The sequence below is a fragment of the Protobothrops mucrosquamatus genome, unplaced genomic scaffold (genome assembly GCF_001527695.2).
Source record: "Protobothrops mucrosquamatus isolate PMUCROS unplaced genomic scaffold, P.Mucros_1.0 scaffold992, whole genome shotgun sequence".
Classification (NCBI taxonomy): domain Eukaryota; kingdom Metazoa; phylum Chordata; class Lepidosauria; order Squamata; family Viperidae; genus Protobothrops; species Protobothrops mucrosquamatus.
The window spans coordinates 307,919-330,673 of NW_015387231.1; the positions used below are offsets into that span (position 1 = coordinate 307,919).

Sequence of the window (22,755 nt, forward strand, 5' to 3'; positions counted from 1 at the left end):
ATGTAGCAGAAGAATATGAAAATATATATTTCTAATAATCTCTCCTTTTACTCTGGATTTTGTCCAAGTACTCAGCGCCCGAGAGCAACTTTAATGGGAACTAAGAGATGGAAAATAAAATGATTATCTTTCTCACCAAGTACTTTCAATGTACACCCATCCTATTAGCTCTTGACTTAAAAAGGAGTTGGATCTAGGGCCCAAAGGATGCAGGTCTCAAATAGGCAGGCTAGCAATTATTTTTCAAAAGATGGAGAAGGCATGTATGATCAATCCCACTTGTTTCCTACAATTAGTATATCTGCAAGGATTTTTTTTTTTTTAAATTGCAGCCTTCCAGAATGCAGATAAGCTAGCAGAGAAACTAGCCAAAGCTACAGTGTGCATATTCATCAGCAGACAGGATAATGAAAGATGTGTGTTCAGTTTGAAAGGAAAAGAAATGTATTCAAACGTTTTGCCTGATAAGCGCCAATCAGTACCATAGAAATAGACTTTCCCCCGCTCCCCTCAGCAGTCAGAATTTCTAAGTTCTCTGGCCCACTGCTTTTAAAATTCTGCATGATCACAACATTTCACTGATAATAACATATTCTTTAAGTCCCACCTTCTCCCCTTCATTATTTCTGCGAGTCTTTTATTCAATCCATGATGTGTCCCCCAGTGGGAAAGAGGTGCTTTGTTTTATGTGCTAGAGAGAAAACCTTTGGATTCCATGGAGAACAAATACAGAAGAGCGTGGATTATGAATGTTGGGAATAAATGTTTATTTCTTCACCTATTTATGAGTGCTAAATAAACAAGCAAAGAAGCTATGGCATTTATGTACAGATTGTACATTCTCTCTTTACTTTCCTTGGAGCAGCAACTCCTAAATGGAGATCTGATGTGAGAAGAACGTGTGTTGAGAAGTGACTCTATTTAGCTCTGGTACACCAGTTTCAGGGCAAGGAGTTCTGGACAAATAGCATTAACTCCTTTACTTTTCTCTTAGGTCTCTATGTCTAGTTACCATCATCTCTGTATCTTTGTTTCACATGCGTTCACAATTTTCCAGTCACTAACTCTTTGCCTTACTTATAGTAAAAGGTTGCTGTAAAGAGAAATGGGGTGAACAATCACTGCCTGAGTTCCATGTTATTCTAAACATTGTTAATCTCCTTCTCTCCCCTGATCCAAAGAGGTCCCTTTATCCTTCATGAGAGCACTTAAGACCTAGTTCTTCCCCCCAGGCATGGGGAAAAAGTGAATCAGAGTTGAAAGAGAAAGTACTAAGGTGCATGTCTGTGATGATTCTCAGTCATCCAGGTCATGGATGAGAAGTGAAGCGTCTTCTTCTTCCTCAAGGAAAAAAAAGCCCAGTTGCCTTTTGAAGAAACAAAAAAAACACCTTTGAGACTACTAAATTGCATCTGAGAAGTTTGTCCATGGCACCAGATTTTTCTGGTTCTGGTTTTATTGTTTGTTTTGTTTCTACTGCGGCATACATTGTTTTATTTTTGGATTGTAAGCCACCCAGCATTTACTTTAAGATGGGCAGCTGTACAAATGTACAAAATAAACTAATTTTAAAAAAATCACAATACTGGATTCATACAATATGCTAAAACATAGAACATAGAATAATAGAGTTGGAAGGGACCTTGAAGGTCTTCTAGTCCAACCCCCTGATCAAGCAGGAAATCATATACCATTTCAAACAAATGGCTGTCCAATCTCCCATTGAAAGCCTTCATTGATGGATTACCCACAACTTCTGAAGGCAAGCCGTTCCATTGGTTAATCTATAACAAAACCATTGTTATTGTTTTGTACAATATAAAATGCTTTGTACAATATAAAAGATAAACCACTACCATGAGTTCCTTGGAAAGTTAGAAATGCAATAAACAAATAAATCTAGCAGCGACGTGAATACTCTAAATGATTCTCCACCAGAGTTATTCTGAAGATGTAGCCAATGGGTAGTATCTGCAACAAGGCTTCAGCACCACTAGCATACAATATAGAATGGATGAGATTATGCAATCAAACTTGTTTTGTTGGATAAAGAAGTCTGACATAAACTTGAATATTTACAGAAATGGACAATGGGGATGGTAGCACGGCTCCTTGTATGTACAGAATTAATGGGCCAAAGAAGAAAACAACTTTTTTTTTAACATACCTATCTTTGGATACTATGTTTGAACTGATATAGCGTATTTTTTGCAACTAATACCAGCCAGAAAAAAAGTGATATCACATAACTCTGTAAATCATAAACTGGTTCTACCATTTCTCAAATAGAACCTTTGAATCTTTCCTTGCAGAGCTATCAACACACTGGATTTTCCTGCAGTGTAAGCTTCCATATTTTTTCCATGAAAAAATCATGCTAGCTCAGGGATCCACACAGAAGGGGGGGAAAGAAAATAAAGAAAAGACTGCTCTCTTCCTTCCACATATCTCCTCCATGTTGCCAACACTTGTATTTCTTAATCAAGTCCAAACAATAGCAGCATTTCTATCTGGCAGTCTAGAAACTGAAATGAAATATGATCAGAAAGAGCCTTTTAGGAATGTAAGAACTAAATCCTCTGGAGAAATACTGCATGTTTTCATGATACTATCAAGATAAAAGGAAGTTACTTGGGAACAATAGTTACAGCAACAGCTAGATTTTGAGCTACACTTGCAAAATGATGGGGGAAGTTCAAACTTTAAACCTGGTTAACAAAATGGCATGTTGGAAAATGGTTGGTTGTCTTCCACCTCTCCTCATCCTGCCCCTTCCTGGCTTATTAGAACAACCATTCACAAGTTAAAAATTAAACTTGGCTGTTCATCACACTCATCAATAAATGATAGTACCCTTGGCATGTAAGAACATCCAACTTACGTATTAAAGGAACATCATTTCTCTTATACATTAGAGATGTAACAGGTGATATTCTGTGGAATTTCTACTCTCTCTTTTCCCCATTTTATAAAATTACAAAATGCAAACTCAAAGATTCGTACTAATGATCAGAACGGATACTTATAAAGTGAAGGTTCCTGAAAAGACACAATTTGCTTTTTGACTCATTCTAGACTTATTCTATCATTTTCAATTTTGTTCTCTCCTGAAAGGCACTCAGGAAAGATTTTTAACAAATCCAGACATAATCTAAATAAAATAAATTATAAATATTAGCAAAGCACTGCAAAAGTCATGCAGTCTACAATATATATCCTGTCTTCATATGAAAAAAATCATTTTTTTAAAAAAAATCTTCAATAACTTTAAAAGATTCTAAGCACAATCAATCAAAACAATTTAGTCTTTTTAGGAAAATAATGTTTCAAGAAAAGTGCCCATTTGATGAACATTAGCAAAAATACTAGAAAAAACAAACAAACAAATGAAAAAGCCATAAGGATATAAGGAATATAATTCATTATATTCTGACTCATAATTCAGCTTCCTTCAACTCAGTATGGCTTCCTTATTAAAATTCTATTTGCACACTTACTTTATACTATACACTATAAGGTGACTGAGGAGACTTGGTTTGGCACATACTTTATTTTTATTGCTGTTTTTTGTGTGGAGGGGTTCCCCCATTATTAAGTCCAATTTCCTCAAAATTTATCTGGAGTCATGCAGTCTCCAAATTTAATAAATAAACCATCTATTAATGAAACATCTACAGAAAAACCATCAGTTCACGGAACACTAAGAACCCAATTTTGGTGAAGTCCCATTTATTTCAATGAGCCTTATTTTATCTCTGCATAATTAGAAATGTTAAGCATCGGCCAGTATGAGAATAAAAACCAACTAGAATCCATAGAATAAAAAATAAAAGTGACATTAAAACAGTAACAAAAATAAAGGAAACTAAACCAAGGCAATATTATTGAGTTTTTTTTAAAAAAACAAGGCACTTTCCATGTGGTATATAAACAATATCATTAATTCATTTTTAATAGAAATTATTAGAAAGTGCAACATGCTTAAGGAGAGCAATTACACAAGAAGGATGAATTAAAACTCTGTAATAATGTTTCTGAATGTATTTTTTTGTAAAAAATATTAATTGCACTTTAGCACATAATACATCAGAGAGCTAATCTGTATGATTCATCTCTGAAACTTTTATAGGTGTAAAATGTTTGATGGGAACTGGATTGCAACAGTACTGAAGTGTAAATTTGAATGCACAGAAAATAAATGCCATGTCAGCTAATGTACGGAGCCATGTGGAATATATATGCTGCGCGTTTAAATATTTCTTTGTAATGTTGTAGTTCAGTTAAAAACATGTTGAAAAGGATCTGAACTACGAAACATACACAGGAATTTTTTTAAAAAAGACATTATCTGGTATTAGACATTTTTCACAATCTTCTATCACATTATTTTATCATATGACAAGAAACAATCATTTTAAGACAATGATTCCATATAAAGTATTTGATAAACCAGAATTAACTCTTTTTTCTACATCGGATGATTTTATTGCAATTACAATATTTTATCAAATAATTTGCAGGGAAATTTTTAAATTATTTATCAAAACAATAAGTTATTAATACAATACATTGAATATTTTTAGACCAACAGAAGATGCTTCCTCAAACCTCTTTGTTTTTTTATTATCCTTTCCTTAAAATAATTGCAGCAGATGGCTCTACCTAGCTGACTCTGACTGAAAAACCAAGCAGACTCAGAGGTGGTTAGTATTTAGACGGACAAGCACCAGTGCTGTAGTCTGGAGTGGGAAGTTGAAAACACAGTATAGATAGTGGCAAATTGATTCTATTGTTAACAAGAATATTATATGAACATGTTCATTTGACAAAAACAGTAATTGTGAGAGGGGACTTTGCAGTCCTATGGAAGATCACTTGACTATGAGCTAGCAGTGTGCAGCAGCAGCCAAAAAAGCTAATACAATCCTGGGTTGTATAAACAGAACCATAGAATCAAGATCACGCCAAGTATTAGTACCGCTTTATAAAACCCTAGTAAGACCACACCTGGAATACTGAAGCCAGTTTTGGCTACCATACTACATCTGTGCGAGTCTGGATGGGGAGGAACAGGCTTCGTCTCAACCCGTCCAAGACCGAGTGGCTGTGGTTTCCGGCGTCACGTCATAGCCAGTTGGTTCCATCTCTGGCTATCGGGGGTGAGTCATTAGCCTCCGCGGAGAGGGCCCGCAACCTGGGCGTCCTCCTGGATGCTCGGCTGTCTTTAGACGATCATGTGACGACCGTGGCCAGGGGGGCTTTTCATCAGGCTTGCCTGATACGCCAGTTGCGCCCCTTTCTGGATCGGGATGCCCTACGCACAGTCACTCAAGCCCTCGTTGTTTCCCGCCTGGACTATTGCAATGCTCTCTACATGGGGCTCCCCTTGAGGTGCACCCGGAGGCTCCAGCTAGTTCAGAATGCGGCTGCGCGGGGGATTTTGGGGGCCTCTAGATGCTCCCATGTAACACTGGCTGCCGGTGGCCTTCCGGGTGCGCTTCAAGGTGTTAGTAACAACTTTTAAAGCGCTCCATGGCAATGGACCTAGGTATTTGCAAGACCGCCTCCTACCAAACACCTCCCTTCGACCAGTCCGCTCCCACAGAGAGGGCCTCCTTAGAGTGCCGTCGGCCAGACAATGCCGGCTGGCGACCCCCAGGGGGAGAGNGACCTACCCCCCGACCTACGTACAGTTGCGGACCTGCGCCTTTTTCGCCGAGCCCTGAAGGCCCATCTATTCCGTGCGGCCGGCCTGGCGTAGTTTGATTATGTTTTAGTGGGGGTTTTGTATGGGGTGTTTTTAGAACAGGCCTGTTATTTAATTTGATTTTAGCACAGAAACTATTTATTTATTATTGTGGTTTTTATTATCGCCTGTTCACCGCCCTGAGTCCCGTAAGGGAGATAGGGCGGTATATAAATTTAATAAATAAATAAATAAAAGATGTTGAGACTTTGGAAAAAAATCAGAGAAGAGCAACTAGGTTGATCAAAGGCCTGGAGACTAAAACATATGAAGAACGGCTGTAGGACTTGGATTTGGCTAGTCTAAAGAAAAGAAGAAATAGGGGTGACATGATAGCAGTATTCCAGTATTTGAGGGGCTGCCACAAAGAAGAGGGGGTCAAATTATTCTCCAAAGCACCAGAAGGAAGGACAAGAAACAATAATTGGAAACTAATCAAAGAGAGAAGCAACCTGGCATTAAGGAGAAACTTCCTAACAGTGAGGGCATTTAACCAGTGGAGCAGCTTGCCTTCGGAAATCATGGGCGCTCCATTACTGGAGGTTTTTAAGAAGAGACTAGACAGTCATTTGTCTGAAATAGTATAGGTTCTCCTGCTTGAGCAGGGGATGGACTAGAAGACCTCCATGGTCTCTTCCAGCTCTATTCTATTCTATTTAGTCCCCAAGAGTATAACATGCCTTAAGAGAATCTACATTTCCCTTTCCTGAAATAAGTCATTGATCTCTTATTCATTCCATCTATCCACAGACTTCTGCAGAGGGTAAGAAGAGGCCTATGATGACTTGTGCATCATGATGTAAATGATGCAATTTATTTACTTGTGTTAGACATTGTGATGTAAGGACAAAGTTTTCTCCTTTGTGCACAGATGTGTCATAATTTTGAGAACACAACAGATGTCTCTGCATTTATTCATTTTTGTTAGAACCTACCAAGGAGCATTCCTTTACTTTTCCTCCAAATTTCAATTAATCTACCACAATATTTAGATCTACATCCACAGTTATCTTCTGTTACTATCTTGGGAACAGTGAATGGTTCCAATAACAGTCATACGAACTGGAGCAGTATGACATTTTCTAATATCCTCCTGCTAATAAATGTGAGTATTTGAGTAGTGAGATAGTTGAATCAAGTTACACATGGAACAGAAAATGTAAACATTTGAGCAAATACAATTGAGCTATCCAACTGAGCTATACAATTTAGCAAACACTAGAAGGAAAAAATCCAGACTCTTTCCCCTGTTACTGGCTGCAGTTCATAAATAACTTTTGGCAGAGGGCCTAAATTTGGTGTTTTGCTACTCTAAATACCTGGATTCAATCTGACAGGGACTTTAAAAAGCTATAAAACAACAAAGCCACAGGTTATGTTATGGTTTGCCATGGGCCTTTATAAGAGGCAAAAGGAATACTGCTTCATACAGCATACAAGTAATATGTTAAATTAATTTCCACAAGTTGCAGAAGAAACCACTCTCTTGGTGTCATAGGACAGGGGTCCCCAACTCCTGTGTGGATATGTGCCAGTCCGCTACTTGTGCAAGGGCTGTGTGTGCAATCGTGCATGCTGGCCCTCCACTCATGCAGCCCAGTTCCCCTCTTTCCCCCTCCAGCCGGACTGCCAAGACCCAAAGATTGGGGAACGCTGTCATAGGGTATTGGATAAATTAAAGGGACAAATCTATAAAGAACTATTAGTGTTAGCACTCAATATTACCTCCTGGTTGGCAGTAGCCTTCTTCCAAGTATTAGTGGCATGGAAATAGTGCGTAGAGTCAGGTTATGTCTCCCATTTGTGCTTGCAAGACCTCAGGGAAATTTGGTTGGCCACTATAAGAAACACAATCCTTGACTAAATTGCTCTTGGCATGATCTAGCAGGGCAAGTCTTATGTCATGCACTGCTTGATTTGTAATTTAAATCCAAATCTTATGCTTTGTTCTTCTACTAAAACAAAGAACAATACAAAAAGTCCCAGCGTAGATGAGGTTCTCAGTCTTTGCCAGATAGAACAAAATGAATCAGATATAAAATGAATATATTCAATATATATAATGAATATTCAATATAAAATGAATAAATTAAAGATGGAACATCAACATTTCCCATTTTGAAAACAAATGTCTCACATCTAAGAAAGACAGTAACTGAATACATATGACCCAAAAGCTAGTTTGTATTCAAAAGCAATAAAAGCAATGGCCATGACATTATTAGCTACAGCAGGGGTCTTCAAACTTGATTTTAAGACTTGTGGACTTCAAATCACAGAATTCCCCAGCCAACATTCTAAATATGGAGACCCCTGAGCTACAACATATGCTTGTATGTGCCTGGGCATTGGTGGTAGGCAGCATGCTTGCATAGGCGACTGTCTCCATTATCATATCTTCATGGATACGCATATGGAAGTAGCATATGCTGAACGAACTACACAGAAGGGAGTTTTTTTCTAGAATAAATTGGTGGAAGTTTATTGTAAATCCAGAAGTTGAACAACTAGAATGATTTCCAGTAATGAGACATAAACAAGCCTCGCCTATACATCAGGTTTTATTCCAAAGTAAATGTGATTCAATTGGAATAAAACCTACTTAAATTCAGTTTAAAAAGCTATTTTAACCAACTGAATCAGTTGGCTAGAATAGCTTTTGAAACTAAATTTAAACAGATTTTACTCCAACTGAATCATATTTATTTTGGAATAAAACCTGTTTATATAAGCTAGGCTTGTTTATGTCCCATTACTGGAAGTCATTCATAGTTGTTCAACTTCTTAATGATGAAAATATGCTTGATTTTGGCTCCTCTTGATAAGTAGGTCTATGGAGTCAAAACTGCTTTATAAAAACCCCAATTAGCATGGGTTGGTACTAGTTTGTAATAAACTGCAAAAATCAATGATTTGCCTAACAAAACCATCTATGTACTAATATCCAGGAAAGTTTCACGTATGCAGCACATTCTTAGCAGGACAAAGCGGTAAATAGACACATGTCCTCAGCTGGTTAGAAATTAAAATTACAATAAACAGAAGCAATCAGCCTATTACATTTTAGGCCAGATCCTAAAAGCTGGGATGCAGTAGAATTGGTCTTAGGACAATATTCCATGTAATCTGTTTCTTCTGGACTCAATACCTATAATTCCTTGGTGCTGTTGCTTGTGAACAGGAGTTCACACACAACAGCACCAGAGATTTCCTGGAATCTCCAGGTAATTTTGCAAAGCTGTAATGGTCAAAGTGTTATTGCAGGAAACAATCCTGTTGAAGATGATGCTTAGATGATGAGATGTTGGGCTATTGTAATAAAACAAGGTTATTGTGTTTTGATTTGTTTCCTTGTTTTTCTGCCTCTCACAAAGTTGAGAGGTCACACAGAAGCCACATTTTTATTCTTCTTTTCTTTAACACACTGATGTCCTTTGTGATAAAACATTGGAGCTCATTTGTGTGTTTTCTCCTTTATGTTAGAATTTATTGGGATTGAAATGGCATAGAAGTTTCCTAATCAATCAATTTCCTATTTTTTTAAAATTTTATTGATTTTTTTCCATACATTCAATAGTATTTGTTCAACAAACGTGCTGTCTGAGTTAACATTTGCTAATACATATTTAGTTCCTAATCCTTTATTCTTTCCTCTAGCCATCGATAAAAAAAGTCACAAGTTTGATAATATTCCGTTTCTTCTTTTTCTTTCAGTCTCAGAGTCAGTCTATCCATCTCCGCGCATTCTAATATTTTTAAAATTATTTCTTCATCTGATGGTGTTCCTTCATTTCCTAATGTTCATAATCTAGTATTTGGGGGAAAACACTGCTACTTTCAGGTACAATATAATAAAATAAAATGGCAACTTCAGTTATAGTTTGAAAAAGTACATTCTCCACCACATATTGCAAAAATGTAAAGCTGAGTTGTTTAAATCACAAAGGAGAGTCTCTGTTTTATTGCCATTGCCAGCCTGCTTCCTCAATATCCAGTTTTTGAACTGAAAAATAAATAAAAGATATAAAAACTGAGCAAGAAAAGGAATTACAAGACTGGTTTTGCTAATTTTTGTTGTATGTAGAACAATGTTTTTAAATCTTTTTTATAGTTTAGAAATAAGCTTAGAATTGATCAGATTGTGGCATAGTTTTTGAAAAGGTAACAGTACACACCATTCTTTGAAATTGTTGGCATAAACACTGTATATCAATTGTAAGATGACAATTGATATACAGTGGTCCCTCAGTACTCATCATTAATTGGTTCCAGGAGCACAATGAGTACCAAAAACGATGAGTACTAAACAATTTTTTCCCATGAGGAATAACCTAGTGCAGGAGTCTGCAACCTTGACAACTTTAAGACTTGTGGACTTCAGCTCCCAGAATTCCTCAGCCAGCATAGCATAGCTGGCTGAGGAATTCTAGGTGCTGAAGTCCACAAGTCTTAAAATTGTCAAGGTTGCAGACCCCTGACATAGTGAGTCACAAGGCAGCCAACACCAATAAGTTCTAGTTTGTATGTTGAGTACTAAACAAACAATGAGCACTGGGACAAAACTTTTGCATCAAAATGCATTGAGTACCAAATTTGATGAGTTTCAAAGCAGTCGAGTACCAAGGTACCACTGTAATAAGATATAAATGTTTCCTCTGAAATTTTGTAATTCAGATAAATGTCAAAGAGGGAGTATGTTAAAAAATACAGTAGAAATAGCTCTGCAATATCCCAATTATATATAAATTGTTCAATGACAATCAGATCAGGAAACCAGAACAGAAAATGGCTATTTCCTCATTCTTGAAGGACATAGGAAGCTAGTTCAAAAAAACCCCCCAACAAATCTGAAATATCTTTCAATCTCTAAAATTAATGTCATAGTTGGAATCTTGATCTCTTTTAAAATGGACGTCCAAGTAGCTTTCTTGGCAAATATCTTCTTCCAGGGTATTTTTCAACTTCCCAGTGTGAAACCGTGGAAACCGTGAGGTTTCCTGATGTTCTCCCATCTATTCATTAATTATGTCTATGTAGCCTTTAGGGGCTGTCAAAATTACTATGTGCTGTCACCTGTGGACTGTTCCGAATTTCACTTATTTGCATTTTTTTTAAAAAAATATAATATAAAGATTATAATATATCATCTTTAAAGGAATATCTATGGTTGGAAACCTCAGAAGGAAACTGATTTTTTTTTTGCATCAGAACTACTGCTGTTACCTATATGCAAATCAATTACCAAATTAACTAAATTGCCTAAATTAATTAAGTATACAATTAAATAATTAGTTTACTGAAACCTCAGGCTTAACTTAAAATCCTCTTTGATCATGTGCTTTCTATATACGTATAATTTATTTAGCTCAATATTATCAGGCTAAATACTGCAGAAATTTCAGACCTGAGCTTCTTACAGTCTTATTAGAAATATGAAAATATCTGGCTTTATAAATAAGCTGGTTTTTATTTATAGTAGTATTTTGTGCTGCTGCTGCTGGTGGTGGTGGTGATTGTTTTTAAACATATGCTCTAATTAACAGGAATCTGTGTCTTCAACTTTATGCCACCTGATAACACCTAAGATTTATTGAGCTTTCCTGATTGCATACTACTTTAACAGAATGTTGTTAAAGGCATCATGAACAGCCCCAATCACTACTTAATCTGTGGTTGACAAGTATTGAGAAGACAGTTTTTCTCAGCCCAATCAATCTCACAATTTGGTTGTTGGTGGGGGGGAGAATGAAATGAAGAGGGAACCCAGTCTAAGCCACTTTAAGCTCCTCTGGGCTTAAGTAAAATCTACAGTATATGGTTTATAGATACTAATTATAGGTACATAATCTGTTTGGTGTTATAGGGATGGCTCTATTTTTTTTTAGAAGCCAACATTCCTAGAATTGTTATGTGTTTGTCCTCTTCCATGTCCATTCTTTAACACAGGCTTTTCTGTCCTTCTAAACTTTTTGATGCAAAATTATCTTTTTCTGTCCTTGCTATAAGCCTTGATAAGTCCAGAATTTCTTGAGGCTTCTCTTAAAAACAAAACATTTGGTAAGTTAAAATGATGAGGAATGATTGAAATGATAGGAAATTGCCTCTTGCAAAGAGATTATTATTTTCTAGTACAAAGGCAATGGTGTCTTGGTGGATAAAGAACAGAAAAAGCAAATCATGACACATAGCAGAAGATGGTACCACAAGTCTCATTTATTCTACAGACTATGTTTCCCCTAAGTTACACACTATACAGCTGAATCTGGCACCAAAAGCCAAGGATCATTTAGTATTTCCTGAATGGTAACTAGAATAGCTCTTGGGAAGGTAAATATATGGCTTTCCTCTTTGTTTACAGAAGATCCCTAAGCTCTGTTCTCCAGGCAACACACTTTAGACCCAAGTGGTTTCACAAAACAGGGACATATTAAGAAAAACTACCTCCCAAGTCTGTAGGATTTTTTTATACTTATAAAAAAATATACATATATCACATTGACAAATAAGTTTCTTGTATCATTTAACTTCTAGTGTTTATATTTTTTATCACCCATTTAATACGTGTCTCCTGGAAACAAGCAGTAGGCTATAACTGCACAATAATATAATAATATTGAAATTAATTTGTAATAGTTTCTGAAGATAAACATAGCTATCACTATTATAGAAGTATTAGTCAGCTATTTGTCATGTTGTATAATAATTTGCGTGGCACTAACAGTGAAGCTTTAATTGGGTGGTTCCGAAATCTTTGGGTTAGTGAATTAGATAAAAGTTTCATTAGATATATCAGACAAAAGTTTCCAATTTCATTAATTAAATTGTCCTGTTAACATATAAAACAATATGACTTCCTCTATAGAAAATACATGAACAAAGGGCAAAATCTGTAGCATAAATGTAAAACATAGTAATAACATAAGAAGAGGAGGCATTCCTATTATACTACATAATCAAGAACTGAATTTAAATTGGCTTCGATTCAGTTCAATGGCTGAATTCTCTGTTGTTTTACACTCGTGGTAACCTCATGGAAATCACCTAATATAAGATTTTTGTCATAGTATTTGGCTTTAAAAGTACATTTCTTTCCATAATCTGATGGGATCTGGTTTTGCTTAGAATGGGCTTTTGCTGGAACTATTTCCCTCATTCTACATTCTTGAGAATAATGAAATACTATAGCATAAATTGTAATAGGGAAAACCACAATGGAAATTGAAAAATGTAGGTGTAAATCAGAACTAAAGACTAATAGAATCCATACAGATAAAAGAATAACTACTCCCATATTAGAATGCAAAAACATCTAGCAAAATAATCTCCTGAATGCTCAGTGGAACATTTCATCTCTGTATACATTTTGAAACAAAGGGTTCTCTAGAGAATACTTTAAAAAAAAAAGGAATGCACATATGTAAGAAAAATATTATAGCAGCTGTCTTGGTTCATGAAAAAAGGCAAATACTCGTGGTACAATTATACCTTAATTAACATCAATAAAAATGACCAGATGACTGCAAGGAATATAAATCCTTCCATTCTCCATCATTCAGTCAGAACTGGAGAAGCTTTTTGGATGAGAAGTGAAATGTATTCAAGGAAAAACAAGAAAGTCCAGTTGCCTTTTCAAAAAGCACCTTTGGGACAACCATGACATGGATGAATGAGAATCTCCATGGACATAAACAAAAATAGGTGCAGAAGTTTGGTGGCAGTCTTTCTCAATCTTTTTTGTCTGGAGGAGCCCTTGAAATAATTTGCAGGTCCCAGGGAACACTTTGCAACTTCTTGGAGAGCCCTAGAATGTTGCAGAACCCCAGTTGAGAAAGAATGGCTTCATGTATCATTCCTTTCTTTAAAAAATGATTAACTAGGTCAACATAATTGATAATAAATAGGAGCAAGCTGCTCAGTTCCCTTTAGAACAGAGCTGTACCTTTAAATACTGCCTATGCCAGATGGTCTTGGCATATAAAAGCAGCAGGAGGACAGCATTCTAATGTTAGTCAAACAAGCAATTTGTGCTAGTTGCAGACCAACAGAAGCCACTTCAGCCTGCTAATTCTGTAACCATAGTAACTTCTATGTCAAACAGTTCTTCAGTTTTCAATTTGTCATCTCCAACCTGGGGTGAGGGCAGAATAGAAGGATTCAAGAAATCGGAACTGTCCATAAAAACCACATGTGCTCATTTCTCTCTGAAAAATATCAGCCAATTCTATTCAAGGTATATTGTTACATTTAGTCAATACAAGCAAAAAAGTAATCGTACTAAAATCTGTACCATGTCTATGATGCCTCATCAAAGCATTCTGGCTGTTTCTTACAGCTTTTTGGAAGTAATCATAAGTTATTTATTCACAACCCAAGATAGTATAAGTTAAGCCTTCAATAGGAGCATACTAGAACTGTGAATGCTTTAAAAATAATTGAAAGGTGCTCTGAAGCATGTATGAAACAGCATCTCTTCAAAGCAGCTATGTGAAAAAAGATGTGATTTTTTAATGAGTCACTTATCCAAGTATCCAAAAATACTTGAAAGTTGGCAACGTGCAGTGAAACTTGAGCATACATATAGATATTTTTTTTTGTTTCATTTCCATGTACACAGCCAAAATTTAAGTTGATTTTTTTAGATTGAACAGGCCAGAATTTTTTTTATCCAAGTATGGGATTGTTCAATTTTATGTTAAGTGGGCCCCTGAATCAAAAGGGATAGTTTTACCCCTGGTGGGGAAATTGTCAATGACAGGTTGTTTTCATAGTCCAAGAAATGTTACTTTGTTCCCAGAATGAATCTAATATCTTATTTTGAAACAGAATATGTTGTTTCTGAGGCCATCCTATTACATACACCCTCTGCTCCTTAGGATTCTTTTCAGCTTTATAAATTTAGACTGATATTATGAATTTTGCCAGAAGTAGTATGACTTTTTTCCTCTCTCTCTCTCTCTCTCTCTCTCTCTCTCTCTCTCTCTCTTGAAATAAGTTCCTTTTATTTCCAGACAACTGACAGCGTTGTTTGTTTTAAATCACTTCTTACTAAAATTGTGCACACAGAGCTAAGATTTTTACAATTTCCAAAGGATTTATGTATTCCGATTATCAAAGTTTTGGGAAGAAAATACAAATGCTTTCCTTCTTATTCCAGAGCTAAATGAAGGGAAGAGTCATTGATAATATGTTATAAATGGCTACAATATGTTATGGTTTTCTAGGAAGCTCAATTTGATTATAATGATCCTTGTTAAGGAGGAACACATACTGTATATAAAGGACCTTTTTCCTCCTTTCTAAATATCTTTGGATCCATGTTGCTGTGCCAGGAATAACAGCCATTATATGGTATGATATTCACAACAAAAATCAAGACAAAAAGAAATGCCCACTGGTTGATTGTCCTCACTGTCAGGAAGTTCTAGTTCCCTCCTCCTCCTTTTGGATGATAAAGTTGTTGCTAGGCTGGTTAAGAATGTATTTGATCTCCTGCTCACTGCAGAGTTTGTCTCCCAGTTGATATCTGGATAGTTGAAGTCTCCCATTACTACTATGGTATGCTTCCTACATGCATTTGTTAACTGGTTGGCAAAGAGTTCATCTATTTCTTCTGATTGGTTGGGTGGCCTGTAATATACACCTATGGTAATATCACTTTTTTCCTCTTTTATATTGACCCATATACATTCTGGAGAGATTTTATCTTTGATTATGTACATTTCTGTAGATATGTAGTGTTCTCTTATATATAGTGCAACTCCCCCCTCTTTTTGTAAACCTCTTTCTTTTGAACAATTTGTATCCATCCATCAGTCCATTCCAGTCATGGGTTTCGTCTCACCAGGTTTCTGTTATGCCAACTATGTCATACCCTCCCTCATGTAGTGTTTGTTGTCCAAGCTTTGAGAGTTTATATATAAGCATTTAAGACTTTTATGCCTGTCCATGGGTGTGTTTCCTGTATCTTCTGATTGTTGTTTGAGTTTTTCTTTTTTTTCATCACTGCCTACCTCATTGTTTGATTTGTTTTCTTGGGATTTGTGATTGGTTTTGGGTTCTAGAGATTCTAGAGATTGTCACCCTCCATTCCTCAGTTTTAGTTTAAAGCCTTCCTGATGAGTTGGGCCAGTCTTTTTCCAAGTACATTTTTCCCTGTTTTCATGAGACCCATCCCTTGCCAAGAGTCCTTCATGTAGGAAATGCAGTTCATGATCCAGGAAACCAAAGTTTTCTTGGCAACACCAACCATTTAGCCAATGGTTTATTTCTAAAATTCTTTTTCCCCTCAATGGATGTTGGCCTTTTGTTGGGAGTACTGATAAGAACACTACTTGTGCTCCTAGCTTCTTAACTTTATTGGCTAGTTCTGTGGTGGCATGTGTGCCACAGGTGGCACACAGAGAACTCTCTGTGGACACGCGTGCCATTGCCCCAGTCCTAGGCCTTCAGCCGGGTTTTATAAAATCTTTTCACTTTAGGATGTGTGAAAAAAAAAAAAGGTTCAATCAATCAATTTCAACTTCTCGTGGGGAAAAAAAAAGATCTCGCAAAGTTGGAATTGATTGATTGAACTTTTTAGTCCCACCCACTCTGCCATTATCACCGCAGCCACACCCACCCAATGGGCCATGCCCACCCAATTGGTCACACCTACCCAATGGGCCACACCCACCCAATGGGCCATGCCCACTGGCACCCAACGATACATAAGTGGGTTTTGGGTTGCAGTTTGGGCACTCGGTCTCTAAAAGGTTTGCCATCACTGGCCTGGTTGTTTGTAATCCCTCACTATTGTACTCAGGTTGTTTGTTGTGTCGTTTGTCCCAATGTGGAGGAGGAGGGGGTAGTAATCTGTGGGCCTAATTATTTTGATTAAATTCTCAGCCACGTCTTTGATTTTTGCTCCAGGGAGGTAGCATACCTCCCTGGATTGTATGTCTGTTCTGCAGGTGGATGGTTCTGTTCCTTTGAGGATAGAGTCTCCTATTACCAACACTCTCCTTTCTTTTGGGGGGGCTGCAGGCTGGGGTGCTTTTCTGTTTATCTCAGGTGTGTTTGTTGATGTGGCTTTTTAGGAATATTTGATGTGACTTTTTTAGGGATATTTGAAGTTGTTTCTTTGCTAGGTGTCTGCATGTCTTTTTTGAGGGGGGTTGTGGGTCTGCATGTTTCCATCTAAGGGGAGAAATCAATTGCTCAGTTTTAACGGGGCTGTTTCTGGTTGGGTAGGATTGGGCAGAAGAGGTTTGTTTGTTGTATGCTGTTTCTTTCTTTGGGTATTGTGTTTCCTTCTGTGTGTGACATACCTCCATTTGTCTTCCTCCAAGGGTTTATCGGTAGGGTCAAGTCCTCTGGGAGTTATTTGTTCGTTATTTGGTTCGATTTGGGTGGAGCTTTCTTTCGTACATTGGGGTTTGGCTAGAGTTCCTTCTAAGTTCCTAACCTTTTCCTTTTCAGCCATTTCTTCTCCTATACTGGATACATATATCAATCTTCTTTTTTAAAAAATGAACCCCTCAAAATTCAAGTTAGCATATTATATTTAAAGTGAGCTTCCACATCACTCTTCACAAGATAGAATGGGCATTCATATGACATTGAAGCTTTTATATTTTTAGTAGAAAAATTTAATCTTTCCCAAGCTTGCAAATTCATCAGTAGGATACAATATGTTAGGTACAGCATTCAGTGAAATGGAATCAATGAAAGAGAAGAGCCAGGCCAGTATCTATTTGTGATTACTAAGCTTTCAGGATTGTTAAGTACATAAATCAGTTTGCTGAAAAATCTAGCTTCCTGAAATAAACCCAAAAATGGAATACATTTGTATTATATATAACTTGAATAGCTGACTCAGTCTGTTATCACTCAGTGTTATCAGTGTCTTGCAAAGTGCTCACTTATTGAACAGCTTAAACATATAGCTTTATGACAGGATATCATTACTGTGATAACAAGATGTTACAAAAGCTTAGCCAGAACAAACAGAAAATATCTACAGTTAACCAAACTAACTAAATCAGCTCTAGAGAAACTAAGCTCTCCAAACTGACCTTAACCTCCTTTAGATTAATTGAATAAGAACCAGATGTAAGAAGGGATTATTCCAGGCAGTAGTATATATAGTTCAACATTCTCTGGTCAATGACAGCAATATCCATTTATTTATGCATTTATATGCTGCCATTAAAAAAAAATAGGTAAATTTTACAATTGTAAAACCAAAAACTAATATTAAAGCTACTGTATATGCTAAAAAATTTAAATCTCTATTTTTATTAAAATTTCAACCTTTCAACACAAATATTTTTTTTCAAATCTATCAGAAAACAAATAAATAAATAAACAAATCAAATAAATTCTAAATAAAGTTTTAAATATATGGAGACATACGTTCCATGATAAACACCACTTTTTAATGGCTGGAATTTTCATGTGTCACAATTCAGCTGCTGGCCTGGAGTGTTGCTACTGTTGTAAACACTGTAAAATACGGGTTACATGTGTAGGGTAGAAGAGGATTGTATTGTAAAGTTTTTATATTTTTTAATGATTGTTATGTAGAGGTTCCCTGAGACCTAAAAATCATATCAAGAACTCCTCTGGGATAAAAAAGTTGAGAAAGGCTGCTCTAAAATATGCTGAATTATCCTGGAATATAATATTTTTCTTAAAACTATAACATGTGAATCCTCATTCATACATGAATTGCTTCAGGCATCAGAGGTTGTGTCAAAAGTATTGTGCTTTGTTGCATGATGATAATTTATTAATTTGTTGCTCTTAATTTCAACCCAGTAGTAGTTTACACATAGTCTGCAACTTACAACCATTCATTTAGTAACCGTTCAAAGACACATCCACGTGAAAAACATAATGACCATGTTCACCCAACCATTGTAGCATCCCCATGGTCACGGGACCAAAATTCAAGCTCTTGGCAATTGGCATGTATTTATGACAGTTTTACTGTTCCAGGATCATGGGATCACCATTTATAACCTTCCCAACCTTTTGACAAGCAGTCAACGGGGGAAGCCAGATTTGATTAATGACCACATGATCCACTTAACTGTTGCAGTGATTTGCTTAACAACACTGGCAAAAAAGTTGTAAAATGAGGCACAACTCACTTAACAACTGCCTTACTTAGCAACAGAAACTTTTGGCTCAATTGTGATTGTAAGTCATGGGCTACCTGCATTATGTGATGTGAAGAGAAGGCAATTATGCATGGATCTAATCCTTGGGAACTCCCATCATATAAGTCCAAGAAGGTCCTATCTCATAGTTTTGAAGGAGTGTGATAACTAAATGTAATGTAAAATCCCCTACTTTTCTCACATTACCCAAATAATTTTAAGAATTTATGGTAGGAATCTTTATCTTTTAAACAAAATGGAGAGAGACAAGGATAACAACTTCGTTATTTATCTAATTCCTACTCAAAGTGCAGAACTTTATCACCCATCTGGATGTCTTCAGTATCCAACTATGGATCTCCTAGCAGAATGTTGTGTTACTTTTAACTACCCTTTAATTCTGGGCAAATTATAGTGACAAATTAAGGCAGCTTTAAGAACAATCAAAAACATTCAAAATGTAAAAAAAAATTAAGTTCTACTGGCAGCTAAAAACTAGTTGGCTCAAAAATCCACATTCTTGAAAATCACAATGAATCAGGGATTTCTAAAGAAAGGAAATTGAAACCTGACAGCGTGATTGTACATATTATTTAGTAACTTAAGGTCAATTGGGTTTATTCCCAAGAAAATAAGTATCAGACTTTTTTAATAGTCAACATTGGGAAGAGGTATCCTGTATACAGTTGTTTGAGAGAGAGAGAGAGAGAGAGAGAGAGAGAGGGAGAGATTCCAGTTCTGCATCTTATTCAGAGTTATGTTGATTAAATTTTATTATTATTATGCTGTATTCATTATAATCATTTTCTGCAAAGCATTTGGCAGTATCAAAAGATGAGATAATTCATCTCTTACAATGTTTATTTACAATTCGGGACACAATGTAAATTTAAATCAAGCAAATATTTAGGATCATGGTAAAACAATGAGGAATCAATTTTCAGTTTTCTCTCGGGGCGTGCAAACCTTCTCTGTTCTAATTCTGGATTTGCAGAATTAGGAGCTCCAGTCCCATTCAATTTATCAGAAGCTCTCATGCCCTCAATGAATCTAATCCAGCTGCAATATTGATTCTCAGTTTCGTGTGCTACTTTTGTAACATACCAATTATTTAACAAGAATAAAAGGAGATTGCCAGAAGTGTCCTATTTCCATTACCCCAGACCTACCACACATATTTAGGCTAGACATTTATCCATGATTAGTGGGAAATAAGTTCCACTGAAGTTAATTGCCATATTGAAGAAGGCTTAGATAGGACAATATCATTCACTTTAAACATATATCATAACAGTCAGAATTTAAGAATTTACTAGCTCAGAAAGGTCCTTCCTTCTCCTTCATAAAAATGCTCCTTAGCCAAAAGTAGACGTAGCCAGTAGTCATCTTAAAAGCTAGTACAAGGCATAATACATATGAAATCAAGAGGACCAAGATAGTATATTTTAATCACATCAGAATCCCAACAGATTCTAAGCAATCTGCTATTAAAAAACTCATAAAGTTGAAGGAGAAGTAGAAATATTTTAGTCTTGCTTGTAAAGTAGATTTTATTTAATGGGCCTGCTTATCTGTTTGTTTGTTCCCTTTGTTTTGTAGATGTATTTCTACTGAATTAACTTTATGTTTTCATGTTTTACTTGAAGCTGTTAACGTTCATAAGCACTATTTGCTATCCTATGAACAAATCCAGGCCAGACTCATCTAAAGGCCAGCAAACAAAGAGACATTCCTGAAATTAACTACTGCCAATACCATATGCATAATGTACTATGTGTACCTTTAGACAAGGTTTTTGCATGAACAAGCTGCCTTATGAAGGATCCAAATAATGACCTGTATTCATAATCTACCATCTTTGTTTAACATTTCCACTATCTAGTCTGCAGCCTTATTCCAACTGAGTCAAGACTACAATTCCCAGAATTCCCTTTGGCCATTTTGATTGAGAATCTTGAAAGTGGCAACCAAGTCAAATAGACTCCTCCAGGTTGGGGAAGGGCATGCGTTCTACCTCTTAAAAGGTATTCCACCTTTATTTATTTTTCCTTCTGAAAAGAAAAAAGGCTACCTTATCCATTCCATTCATACAATTTGGTAAGTGAATCAAGCTATTTTAAATTAAAACTTCATCTGTAAACACCCTCTATGTCAGGGATCTTCAAACTTGGCCCTTTTATGACTTGTGAACTTCAACTCCCAGAATTCCTCAGCCAGCATACTTGGCTGAGGAATTCTGGGAGTTGAAGTCCACAAGTCATAAAAGGGCCAAGTTTGAAGACCCCTGCTCTATGTTCTGTCAGCAAGACATATGTATATACAGGTAGTCCTCAACTTACAACAGTTCATTTAATGACTGTTTGAAGTTACAATGGCACTGAAAAAAGTGACCTGTAATCATTTTTCTTATAACGTATGACCGTTGCATCCTCCTCACAGTCACATGATCAAAATTCAGATACTTGGCAACTGACTCATATTTATGACGGTTACAATGTTCCAGGATCATGTGATCACCTTTTGCATCCTTCTGGCAAGCAAAGTCCACGGGGGAATCCAGATTCACTTAACAAGTGTGTTACTAACTTAACAATTGCAGTGATTCACTTAACAACGGGGGCAAGAAAGGTCGGGAAATGGAGCAAAACTCACTTAGCAAATGTCTCACTTAACAACTGAAATTCTGGCCTCAATTGAGGTCGTAAGTCGAGGACTACCTGGTATGTGGTCAGAGTATAAAATATATATTCTTGCAGCCAACGTTAGGATGATGACAAGTTCCCAGCGCACAAAACAGACCCCTAAATCAGGGAAATGTAAAACCTGCCTCGAGAACGCTCCTCTCTTGCGACGATACGAGGAGGAGAAAGAACGGAAGAAGTCCCAATTGCCCTCGCCACCCCACTCCACCAGAGGAAGAAGTGATAAAGAAAATCCTGGACTGTGCTGAGATGGACAAATTAACAAAAGAGATAAAAGAAAAGGAAGACACAGAATACTATTTAATATGGAACAAGTGGTATGACTGGCTGGAGAGTAGAAATAAGAGAGAATAAATGTGGAAAGGTTAAAAGTGGAAAATGTGTGTATAATAATGTATGAAGGAAGANAGCTGCGGGGATTACAGCATCAGTCCCGCTGCTGCCCAGGTCCTTGCTATCCGGGCCCGGCAGCGGCTCGGTCCCAGATGCCCTCCCGCCTTACCAGGTTCGTGCTCGCCAGGGTTGTCCGAGACCTCGATGACCAGCAACTCCCTGCCCTCGAAGCTGCGGCCCACGGTGTAGATCCTACTGATGGACGGACACTGCAGCCACACCGACACCAGCGCTTCCCGCAGCTCCGGGTAGCGGTGGTACTCGAAGGAGATGCCGTCCTCCTGGCTCAGGCGCCGCCGCCTATTCGCCCCTCCGCCGAGAGCCGCCGGCGTTTCAGGCTCAGTCGCTTCGCTCTCCTGCAGACAGAGGCTGCCCGGCAAGGCGCAGAGCGCCAGCGCCAGCGCCCAAACCCGACCTCGCCCAGCCATGGCTCTACCGCAGCCTCCTCGGCGTGGAAAGGGGGGACGGCGGCGATTCCTGCTGCCAGATCAGCCAGCCGCCTCTCCTCTCCTCCTCCTCTCCGGCGCTCACTGTAGCGAGGCAAGCCGAAGTCGGGCACGCCGCTCCGCTAAGCTAAACCTGCACCATTCAGGAAGGGGAGGCAGAGTCAGATGCGCTTAGCCCTGCAGCCTGCACCACTCGCTCCGGAGATCAGGGGAAGACGCCGGACGTACCACTTTCCACGTAGGGGATGCTGGGTGACGTCCTGCCACGCAAGTGTCGATCTGGGAGCTGCGTGGGAGCGCTGAGCGTTCTTCTCGCCAAGCGCATC

The 22,755-nt window shown here is 37.4% G+C and overlaps 1 protein-coding gene across 1 annotated transcript in view; it reads right to left on the reverse strand.

Moving 5' to 3' along the window:
• CPE (carboxypeptidase E) overlaps positions 1 to 22,432 on the reverse strand; it is a 50,934-nt gene extending 28,502 nt beyond the window's left edge. Inside the window, exon 1 of the mRNA XM_015819812.2 lies at positions 22,093 to 22,432. Coding sequence (XP_015675298.1) covers positions 22,093 to 22,411 — 319 coding nt within the window. The 5' untranslated portion in view covers positions 22,412 to 22,432. The remainder of the gene's footprint in view (positions 1 to 22,092) is intronic.
• Positions 22,433 to 22,755: the final 323 nt, after the last annotated feature.